General features: G+C 37.2%; 1 protein-coding gene across 1 annotated transcript; it reads left to right on the top strand.

The window, feature by feature from the left end:
• Nucleotides 1-8702: 8702 nt before the first annotated feature.
• Nucleotides 8703-11750, top strand: LOC110916949 (formin-like protein 20). The gene is made up of 4 exons (XM_022161589.2): nt 8703-9132; nt 9215-9915; nt 9996-10211; nt 10293-11750. The coding sequence occupies exons 1-4, from the start codon at nt 9060-9062 to the stop codon at nt 11520-11522; spliced, it is 2220 nt and encodes a 739-aa protein (XP_022017281.1). The 5' UTR covers nt 8703-9059; the 3' UTR covers nt 11523-11750.
• Nucleotides 11751-12157: the final 407 nt, after the last annotated feature.

Consider the following 12157-nt stretch of genomic DNA (forward strand, 5'->3'; position numbering starts at 1 on the left):
ACTCTTCAATAATCACTCAAAAACCTCTCAAATCACCAAAAATGCTTGGTTTGCAACAAGAAATCAAGCCTAATGCTCTGATACCACTTGTAGATCCAGTTTTTGATCTTGAACAATGAGATTCTTGTTGTAAATGTGTAAACAAGGGCGGAATCCAAGTAAACACACCAAACTAAAGCAATATAATATCAATAAACAAAATGGATATACTCAAATGTTCTCGTATATTGATTTCTGCAGATTTTCAACACAAAGTTTCCAATAGGGGTGTGCATGGGTCGGTTTGGTTCGGTTTTACCATTAACCACAACCATAATTGCCAGCCCGGTTATGGAATTCCTTAACCGTAGCCATAACCAAACTTCGGTTATGGCTAATCAGTTATGAAGTCGGATATGGTTTGGTTTTGGTTAATTTTGGTTATTTAATAAGTCAAACTTTGAAATAAATAGGGGTGTCCATGGTTTGGATTTAACTTGGGTGTTTTTTAATATGATAACTAAGACTATAGTTTTTGGTTAAACTACCGATGAGATATTATCTTTAATAAGATAATTTTCAACAAAAAAAAAATACAACCATAACACCTCAATTTTTCTACAATATAAAGGGATCCACATCAAGATTATTTTGTCACCAACATACTTTTATCTTAATAAAAAAAACTTCTATATGGTTAATATAAAACATAAATCCATTATATACACTTAACATTACAAGTTCAGTTTGGTTTCTGTTAGATCAGTTAACCAAAGCTTAATAACCGTCACCATAACCGATTGGTCAGTTAAACAAAGTTTCATAACCATTGGTTATGTTGATTATCGGTTAGGTTAATAGTGGTTTGGTTATGTCGGTTATTGGTTATGGTGGTTAATGTGCTCACCCTTAGCTTACAATGATGCTCTCAAACTGTATAATAGGTGTTACCTTCTAAATGACAACTGCTAGGTATATATACTGAAACCCAACAGTGTCAAACGATACCAACAATGACCAACCGACATACAAATACAAATCTCGTTTGGTCTATAACTAAACGGCACCTTGATGTCGTTTGATAACAATCAAACGACATACATATATACTTGTCGTTTGCAACTTCCAAAGAACACCTCCATGTTGTTTGGTGCATGTCGTTTACATAGGATTGGCCAAGTCGGCCAAGTCAAACGACAGGAGGATATCGTTTGACTTTGGTCAACTCTTACAAAATCAAACACAAAACATTGTTAAACGTTTACACAATGACCGAAACAAATAAATATCAAATTAAATACAAGTTACAGACATAAAGTGCATCAACACAAGGTGGCAAAGAAACTTGTCGCAGCCCCCGACCCCCTGCCCCGGGAGGCAAGCGCCGCAAGAGCGCGCAGAGTAGGTGGTATCGGTGTTTTATTAATTTGACAGCAGAAATGAGACCTCGGGATCGTAGTTAGGAAATATTTTATCAAAGTTAAAACACCAAACTTTTTATAACAAATAAATGGGATAAATCAAAGTTTCCATTACAATAGAATTTATAGGGATAAACCCTTGTTTATTAAAAACAAATCTCCTTTTTATTTAGATAACTTTTATAGCCACTTTTCCAAGCCTTCAGTGCTCTCCAGCTGGATTCTATTAGCTTCACATTAAGTTACCTGAAACGCGTTTAAAAAGGTTTTATCAGCAAGAAATACTGGCGAGTGCATCCCAGTTTAATCAAAACAGTTTTACAACTTTACAGTATTGAGGGCATCAGTAATTACATTTGTTTATATCTACTCAATTACTCATTTAGTACTGTCAACACCTGACTTGTGGGTCATATTACTCATTGGCTAACTCTTTGTCCAATGGTAACGTCTTTCAGTAATGTATACAAAACCCCAACATACCGCCAATAATTGTAGAATCATAAATACTCAATTGCGGTTAAGTGTTTATTTAAAACATTTGAGGTTTTGGTAAAATATTTTGACCCACAAAGTAATTTACAAAAAGGTGGCCAAAAGCAGATGTGTTAGTGCACTACATCTGTCGACTTCGTCTTGTATCGAGTCTTAGATTTCATTGTATAGATCAGGGCACGTTTTATGAGAAAATAGGAAGTCTTAGTGTGTTAGATGTCTGATTTCGCTCACAGAAAGCTGGTTTCGCTCCAAAGTGTCTTTATGTGTTTTCGAGCGAAATCACATCATTCAGATTTCGCTCCAAATGTCTTATGTCATCTCGGGCGAAATCAGAACCCTATATATAGGGTTCTCAGGAGCGAAATCAGTATGAATTGTCTTGTAATCCATGCCGAAGTGCTGCCGGTGTGAGAATCGATTGTAATCAACGTCAAATCAATACAATCAGTTAATTAAGTGAAGAACAAGCTGTTACTAAGTCTATTTCTTGTTTTCCGCACCTGAAATAGATCAGAACCTCTCTGAACGACTCATTTGGGTCCGCCGAACCGATCCTTACAAGTGGTATCAGAGCCAGTTGGAGTAGTTCTGCAGTTTACAGCCAACTTTCATTGAGATTTCTTTCTTCTACACCTTCTTTCATCATTTCAGAAAGATTTCACGGTCAAAAACAGTTCAAAATTTCACAGACTATCTATAATTGGACATTAACAAATCCCTGAAAGTTTGACATCTAAATTCGACTTAAAAATGGACAAAATTGACCTCCGAATTGATTTCGCTCGAAATGGATCTTTCTGATTTCGCTCGAGATATCAGGGTGATTTCGCTCCAAGCTGCAAAATTATTGATTTCGCTCCAAGGTTCCTTCTAATTTCGCTCCAGAGTTACAAGTTTCTGATTTCGCTCTTGCAAATATCCTGATTTCGCTCCAGGGTGCAACTTCAATGATTCCGCTCCAAACCTTTGTGCTAATTTCGGTCCAAGTTGCCAAATCAGATTTCGCTCCAAATTGATTGTTGTGATTTCGCTCCTATCTGCCATCAGGGATTTCGCTCCTGAGGATTTATCTGTTAATTTCGCTCGAAAGTACCTGTTTTTGAAAAACGAGATACGTAATCATGAGTGAAGAGTTCTACAACGCGTTCGCTACTGCTCCGGCTTCCATTGCTCAAGCCATGAATTTAGAAAATGAGACAGGAACAACACAAAAACCCCCGAAACTGATGAGTATCGAAGAATACTACGGGTGGAAAGACAGATTCGAGAACTGGGTGCAGGCAAATCATCTTAGATCGTGGGAACGTATTCTAAAGAAATATATGTTACCACGCACAGTTTTGCAGGTTATCAAAGAGTTATCAGTGTTTACCGATCAAGAACGAAATATGTACAAAGCTGAAAAAATGATGATCAGTCTATTACAGCAGGCAATTAAAGAAGACATATTCATACTGCTTCAGCATGACAAAACATCGAAATCGATTTGGGATGCTCTTCGTGTGTAATTTGAGGGTAGTGAGAACATGATTAAGAGCAAGAAAGCGATGCTCAAGAAAGAATTTGATCTGTTCAGTAGTCTACCAGGCGTAGACACAAAGAAGCTGATTGAACGATACTGCCACTTGGTGCAATCCATGTCAATGCTGAGTATTCCAAAAGATCGTGAAGAATGGGTATACAAATTAGCTGATGCGTTACCGCAGAAAGAGTGGGGAACCTATTTGATGATTTTGAAAAATACCGGAGTGTATGATGGATTAACGATTTCTCAGTTTATTGAGAAGATTGAGAGTCAGGATTTGGAATAGCAAAAGATCGCGAGGATAAATAGTCCAAGTGGTCAACAGGATGTAAAGATGTATTACAAAGGCAGTGTTCTAGTTCCAGAAGCTGAGAGAAGTCCGAAAATCCAAACTGCATTTAGTGCTGGGGATTCTATAGAAAAGGTTGATCAGAGTTCAACTAAAAGCAGTAGTGGATTCTCATCATTTCCGAGTGTTAATCCGAAAGAGTCAACTACAAGTTTTCATTCTCATATCACAAAAACTGGAAATGGTTATGTGATCCAGTGCAACATTGCATTGAATCTTCTAGAAGGTCAAAATTTTTCGGAAGAAGTCGCGAAAGATCACATGGCATTACTTGGATCTGTGCTTCTCTCGTATGAAGGTCTACTTGCAGGTCGTATCGGAAATCCTATGCTCACAAAGGAGGACTACGATCAGATAGACGCCGAAGAAATGGAATTAATGGATATCAAATGGTGTCTAGCTAGTGTTCTTAGGCGTGCTGAAAAATTCAAGCTGATTACTGGGAGAAATGACTTTCTTGATGCACATGTGTCTACTTTAGGTTTTGATAAATGTAAAGTTACTTGTTTTCGATGCAGGGAAAAAGGCCATTTCAAACGGGAATGCAAGAACAGGGAATCTAGTGGAGCTCAGAATCCATTCGGAAAAGACGATTACTACCGGAAAGCCATTTATCAGCAAGTTGGTCAGCAACAATAGCAAGAACCACAGGTGGCTCATGGTAGAAGAATCGAGGATTCAAAAGAGCGTGTTAGGTGGATTTTAATTGGAACAATTACATATCACCTGAAAGCAAAGCATGCTCAGTCGATCAAGATGATGAAAGACTACCTGAAGGCTTTAGCTGGGATATGTTTATTGATGAAAAATGAGAGTTCAAAGCATTCATTGCTAAGATTGTTAAAGAACCAGACATGTTTGTCACATGGATGAAGTCTATTGGTGAGATAGTGAAAAATGTGGAGAAAGAGTCTGTTGCATCTGATGAAAGATCAGAAAGTGTTGATGAAAACTCACAGAGTTCAGATGAGAGTGTACAAAGTGATGATAGTTCAGAAAAGGAAATTGTATTTGATAAAACTCCATCTGATACTGGTTCTTTGGATGACAATTCTGACAAATCTGTAGAGTTTGATCAATCACCAACAAATGATAGCAGTGATGATGAGGAAGAGAAACATATTAATATTGCAAAATCTCATCTTTCTCCTGAAAGTTTCCATTTCTATTTCGCATATCGCTTGGAGAAACTGAAGAAGAAACGAGCTGTCAAAGAACAACAGGAAATGAAGACTGAAAGTGTTGCTGAGGAAAGTGTTGAGATTGCAAATGAACCAGAGAAAGTGATCGAAGCTGAAAAGATCATTGAAGCTAAAAAGATAGTTGAAATTGAAAAGATTGTTGAAGTCATCAAGCCTTGTACAAAGTGTCTTGAACCATGCAAAGCATGTGCAACTAAAGATGAGATGATAGCTGAATATGAGAAGAAAAAGGAGCGGTTACTGTTCAATCTCAACTATGTTAAGGAATCTTATGACGTTTTGAACCGAACAGTGAATGGTCTTCAAAAGACAAACTCTGAAAGAGAGAATGCTTTGACGACGATGAATGTTGTAATGATGTCAAAGCAGAAAGCTATCAATTTCTACATCGAAGAGAGTGCTAAGTGGAAGCAAGAGTTGGAAACTGAAAAGATTGAGAATGAGAGAATCAGACGTTTATTACAGAGTTATTCTAGTTCTGATTATCTCATTGATAGAATCTATCCAACTGTTGCAGGTTTCGAAGCATTCAAGGATGAAGAGCCAAAGAAGAAAGATAGTGGTAAGAAACCGACTGTTAGCTATAACAAGTGTCCGCCTCCGATCTGGGGAGGGTATTCTCCTAGAAAACCAAACGAGGAGCAACTTGAAAAAGCAGTCAATATAAAGCTAAAAACCGACACAACTGATGAATTACCAGAAAACATTGACGTTATGTTTACCTCGTCTGACACTGATCATGAGTCTGAGTTAATCAAAAAGGTGGTCGATCAGGTGTTGGATACTGATGAGGAGTCCGAGTCAACGTCTGAGTCTGGAGGGTCAGATTTGTCAGTCAACAGTCCAAAGTCGTCGGTTAAACGGTCCTATAGTAAAGAATTTTTGTTATCAAAAGCAAATTTGGATGATGAAACATTTGAAGTTGCATACACTTTAAATGTTTCGAACAAATTATTCTCTGACAAAGAGTTTCCAATAAGAAGTGTTTGTTTTGACATGATCAAAAAGGTTTTCAAAATGACAGAAATTAATATTTCTGAAATAAAAGATTTAAATCTTACTGGAAAACCTAAAAAACACACTTCAAGAGTTCAACAACGTTTAAACAGGAAAAAGGGTTACAATTCTGGTTCTGGTTTTCAAAAGAAACCAAACCAAAATCGTAGCTACAAAAAGAAAGGTTTAGGCTTTATTCCACAGAAAATTATAAAAATGAGAAAAATTAAACAAAAACAGAATTTGTTTCAGGTGGAAGTGCTGAGGATGAACAGAAGAAACCATTCTGGAGACAATCAAATCAGATGTTTCTTGCTGAGAAGAAAATGAATGGAACTGGAGTGTTTCATCCAAGAGAAACTCGCACCTGTTTCAAATGCAATGAAGCTGGTCACATTGCATGGAATTGTCCGAAAAATGCCAAGACAAAACAGGGAGTTTCTGAGAAATTGAAAGAAAATGTTGTTAATATTGAACCACCAACCAATAAACTTAAAATCTTTGAAAATTCAACTTATGAGGTTGGTGAGTGTTCTAAAAAGAATGCTTACGAAAAGAAAGCAAAAGACAATCAAGTGTGGGTTGTTAAAAAGGTTAGTGAGAAAGTCGGTGATGATTCTGGTTCCACAAAGCCAGAAAAGCCACAAGTTGAGATAAAAAATTCAGTAAATGATGATGAATTTCCATCACCGAAATTTGAAGAAGTTAAAAAGAAAGTTGGAAAAATTGAGATCTCGGATGAGTTTTACTCCGAGAAAAATGAGTTTGATGTCGAGAAAACATTCAATGGGAATGTTAAGAAAATTTTTGGAAAAATGCTTAATGGGAAAGATAAAGGGGTTAAAGATTTCTATGCAACTAAAAAAGAAACTTTTAACCCAACAGAACAAGAGCTTAAAGAGCTAAAAACACCAAAGGTTGGTCAGACTTGGGTGGAAATTCTTTTCCCTTGAACATCTGAGTACGCCAGAGATCCCAAGTTTGTAATCGTGGATCAGGAATCGGCATCATTCTAGTTTTTGAATAGATTGTTTGAAAAATTTTGAATGAGTTTAAATTTTACAGGCTAAAGGACTACGCCGGAGCTTCCAGGTTGGTAACTGAGAAGCAGGAATCGGCATCTTGGTTGGTAAAACGATTTGTGTAGAGGTTTATCCCTACATATGGTTAGATATTATGGATGTTTTTACAAGTGATACAAAGGATTCGTCAAGGTCATTGAGTTGAACTTGATGTAATCTTCATTTCAAGTGATTGATGAACAATATGATGAACCATACCCCTAACTTACAAAGTGAACATACAAGTGGTAAAAACAAACTTATTTTCCAGAAAAATCATTTAGTTTAAAACAAACTTAAGTGTTTTGAAATCTAAATGAGAAAATAGTTTGTTGAGAGGGGGAATTCTGATTGTTTATGCATAATGGATTGCGAATTAATGCGATTCGATATCGGTTGTCACTTTATTTGTATAGTTTGTTTTCAATTTTCTTTAATGTGTTTGCATTTTAGGGGGAGTAAGAAAATTTCAGAAAATTCAAAAACATTAGAAAATTTGAAAAATACAAAAACATGATAAAATATAAAAAGAGTTTTGTTGTGAAAAAAAGGAAATGATAGTACATCAGTGGACTGTCACAACATGCTAAAGATTTGAAAAATTAAAATGATATGTCAGTAGGTTTTTACACATTTAGTAAATTGTGACGAGATATAAACCTAAATTTTCAAACTTGCTTATTCTGTGGGTAACAACTTCTTGAATATATAGGTAACCCCTGAAATCTTGTTTGAAAGGTCCCTCTTTCTGAGATACTAGGTCTTTATACTCAGTGATATCTGGGGTATTACCCCGGGACTTCTGATTTTGCGGAAGCAATGGCCTAGTCTCCGTATAATACTTTCCGCAAATGCTTTGAAATATAAGCACAACCCTCATCAAACCGATTAAACAATAAAATTGATAGTCACTGTTGTTGAAACAAAAGAATTAATTTCTTAGACCATGCTTTCAGGTCACATGATTTTTTTGGGTTACACGATTTTATTCAAGTGGCGTCTTTGGTGAAAGTTGTGGAAGAAATCAAAGCTATGAGTTATTTGTTGGTGAAGAATAAATTGAAACGATAAGTTTAAAGCAGCACTTGTGATTATTTCGTATTTGTTTTTGTCAGTATTGGAACATTTCTTTTATTTTTGTCGTATTTATTTATTTCAATTCAGTAAAGTTTTATAGTCACATTAGTAGTTCAACGTTCATTTCGTTAAAAGGTTTATGTAAACATTGTTAAATGATATATTTTGTTGTTGATCCACCTGTGCAACACACGGGAACTTAATATAGTGGTATGTTGTGATTTAATTCCGACATGTTTTATGTTACCTTTTCATTCTAAACTTTTGTTTGGTGCTTTAATAATCTTTTTATAGTTTCTGGTTTAAAACTATAATTTGATTGACACTAATTAGATATATATGAATTTATCAGGCTGCTAATATTGAAACGGAAATATTGGGGGTTCCTGCAAGCGGGTATAGTTCATACACGGGTTACAATATCAGTAGATATTATATGTTTGTGTTAAGTTACCTGCGAAATTCACATGATCTTAAACTAATATATTTTAAAAGTGATTGTAGGGTAAAAATTATGATGGTATGGATGTGAATACTCTCCATGATATCCATTTGCACTCTTCAGATTCCACGTGTATATCCTTCCTAATCGCATGTCACTTGTTCGAAAAAGGTTCATCTCTCTCTACGATTCTTCTTCCTTCCTTCCTTTTTCAACTCACATGTGAACCAAATCATAAAATGTGCAGAACAACCACATGGCTTTTCATCATGTTTTCATCTCCATTACTTCACCTATTCTAACTTCCTACAAACCCTAACTCCACTCAATTTCTCAACCTTACGTCATCGCCATTCAAGATCTAATTCATCACGTTCGTCAATTCAACTTCCAATTCAAACTCTTTGGATTCAAATTAAACACTTGTAGGTGTTGATTTGAAAGAGGAATAATCGATCTAGGGTTTATACAGTCGGCATTTACGGTTTGGAGTGTAGCAGCGCGATTTAATGGCGCTGTTTAAGCGGTTCTTTTACCGGAAACCGCCGGATCGGCTGTTTGAGATCTCCGAGAGGGTTTACGGTACGTATCCACTAATGTTTAGGTTATAAATTTGCTTTGATCTCTGTTTAAAGCTGATGATCTTGTCGAAAATCGTTTGCAGTTTTCGATTGCTGTTTCTCGACTGACGTACTTGAAGAAGATGAGTACAAGGTTTACATGGGTGGCATTGTGGCCGAGCTACAAGACTACTATCCTGATTCATCTTTCATGGTTTTTAACTTTAGAGAAGGTGACAGAAGGACTCGAATATCAGACATATTATCGCAATACGACATGACGATAATGCAATACCCTCGGCAGTATGGAGGGTGCCCGGTGTTACCATTGGAAATGATCCATCACTTTTTGAGATCTAGTGAAAGCTGGCTCTCTTTAGCGGATCAGCAAAACGTGCTTCTCATGCATTGTGAAATGGGCGCGTGGCCCGTGCTTGCATTTATGCTTGCTGCTCTTCTCTTATTCAGAAAAGAGTATAGCGGTGAGCAAAAGACTCTTGAAATGGTGTATAAGCAAGCTCCTAGAGAGCTTCGTCTTTTAACACCTTTCAATCCACAACCGTCTCAACTGAGGTATCTTCAGTACATATCCCGGAGAAATCTAGGTTCTGATTGGTCGCCCTCAGACACACCATTGACTTTGGATCATATCAAACTTAAATCCCTTCCTTTGTTTGGTGAAAAGGGTTGTAGACCTGTAATTCGAATCTATGGTCAGGATTCATCTTCAACAACAGCCAATAAGGGATCTAAGCTTTTGTTTACATCCTCCAAAACCGAAGAACAAGACCGCTACTATCAATCAGTAAGTTTTTCTACCAAGCAGTTAAGAGATATATCTTACTTTAATTAGTTTCAAAACTCAACACCCCCTTGTGATTATAGGAAGAGTGTGAGCTGGTGGAAATTGATATTCATCACTGTGTACAAGGAGACGTGGTTCTTGAATGCGCGCATTTGGATCACGTTAGTCAGGAAAGGATATTTAGAGTAATGTTTCACACAACATTTGTGAGAAACGGTGTACTTATTTTGAATCATGACGAAGTTGATATTATATGGGATGCAAGAGATCTGATACCAAAGAACTTTAGAGCAGAGGTATGCTGTTCTTTTTTCACACTGAATATATCCTTACTTTGTAAACACTAGAAGTTGAATGCATACTTATGCTTGTACCAGGTATGTTTTTCGAATGTTGATGAACTACCATCTATGATCACTACGCATGAAGAGTATTTCGAGGTAGAAGAGCTTTTTAGTAGAAAAAACTTGGCAGGGGTAATAAGTAACCAAGAGGAAGAAGACAGTGCAGGGAAGAAGTTGAGTAGAAAAGAATCTGATGAATTAGAGGTTGGTTTGGATGGTGTTGCAAACCAATCTCCACAATCTCCTCCCCCACCCCCACCCCCACCTCCACAATCTCCACCCCCACACCCACCTGCAACATATGCAGCTCCATTTCCTCAAATAATGGGGCCCTTCCTGAAGGAGTTTGAACATCTTAAAATCCAACTAGAAGATATAAAATCAGCCACTGACAACTTTGGTGTAAACAAATTAATTGGAAGTGGTGGATTTGGGAGGGTGTATCGAGGAGAAGTTTCTCACTCCAATGGAAAAAGCATGTGTGCTTTCAAGCGTCTAGATCCAAAGTATGGGCAGGGAGAGCCTGAGTTCTTGAAGGAGATCATGATGCTTTCTGATTATAAGCACGCGAATCTCATCTCTTTATTGGGATATTGTGACGAGGGTGGTGAAAAGATACTTGTGTATGAGTATGCCTCTAATGGAAGCCTTGATCGTCATTTAAGTTCCAATCTTCTTACGTGGGGGCAACGTATCAAGATTTGCGTTGATGCTGCAAGAGGACTAAGTTTTCTTCATGATGACAAGGGCACAAAGCAAAGAGTTCTTCACCGGGATATAAAAAGTGCAAACATTCTCCTGGATGACAATTGGAATGCTAAAGTTTCGGACATGGGACTGTCTAGATTAGGACCAGCTAATCAGCGCCACACAGTTGTTATTACCCGCAGTATTGTAGGTACCCCTGGGTATTGTGACCCACAATATTTGAATTCATTCACCCTATCGAAAGAATCAGACGTATACTCTTTTGGCGTTGTCTTATTCGAAGTCTTATGTGGAAAATTGTGCTTTAATAATAGCAACGGCCAGGTAGATGTTTTGGTGCCTATGTGGAAAAAAGCCTACAAACAAAAGCGATTACATGAGATTGTCTTCCAAGGTCTGACGAGACCGATGGACTCAACTTCTTTGGAAACTTTTTCATGCATCGCATTTCAGTGTTTGCACAAATCTCGTGAAGAACGGCCAAAGATGGCAGATGTTGTAGAAAAGCTGGAGACTGCATTGGAATTTGAATTTCGATCAGAAGCCGCCATATAAAAAATATCAACAGATGGACTTGAGGCGAAACAGTAATTCGCTAGTTTTCCATAGTGTGTTATTTTTTGTTTTTTTTTTTTTTTTTATAGATCTCTATACAAAAAGTAACACCAGCAGAACGAATTCAAACTTCAAGAATCTGATTGAATTCAAAAATCATGAAAGGATACAAAATGTTCAGTTTTATATGATACATATAGAATAAAAAAGCTGCAACATTTTATTCTATATGTATAAAAAGTTAGTTGGGAGCCCAAGTCTCTAGCTTAAATTTTTCTTGGTAAACAAACCTGTTCCAGTCAACAGAAGTCAAAACCGGTTCAGATTCCACACTGGTTTTGTAAGACCATTGGGTATGGGAATCGGCAGAGCCCCCCCCCCCCCCCCCCCCAGCCACGTCGCACACCGCCCCCTTGGGGCCCGGCATGGCACTTGCGTCGGAATTGTAACATTGGAGACGGGCCAAGCTTTTTGAATGGGGTGGGCCCTCAACGGTAACATGCAACCATTTAAAAAAAAAAAAAAAATTCACCCCACCACTATAAATTAAACCCCTTTTCACTCTACTTTTTTTTACCAAACTACTCCCACTTTTCTCCCATTTTTATAAAAAAAAACCTCTCCCAACCTTAAAA

This window comes from Helianthus annuus, chromosome 16 (genome assembly GCF_002127325.2).
Source record: "Helianthus annuus cultivar XRQ/B chromosome 16, HanXRQr2.0-SUNRISE, whole genome shotgun sequence".
Taxonomy (NCBI): Eukaryota; Viridiplantae; Streptophyta; class Magnoliopsida; order Asterales; family Asteraceae; genus Helianthus; species Helianthus annuus.

What these genes read in the sequence shown, in the direction of transcription:
- LOC110916949 (XM_022161589.2), top strand. Translation starts at nt 9,060, where the DNA reads ATGGCGCTGTTTAAGCGGTTCTTTTACCGGAAACCGCCGGATCGGCTG. An exon ending in GATCTCCGAGAGGGTTTACG is followed by an intron (nt 9,133 to 9,214) that starts GTACGTATCCAC and finishes AATCGTTTGCAG; the next exon opens with TTTTCGATTGCTGTTTCTCG. An exon ending in CAAAGAACTTTAGAGCAGAG is followed by an intron (nt 10,212 to 10,292) that starts GTATGCTGTTCT and finishes TGCTTGTACCAG; the next exon opens with GTATGTTTTTCGAATGTTGA.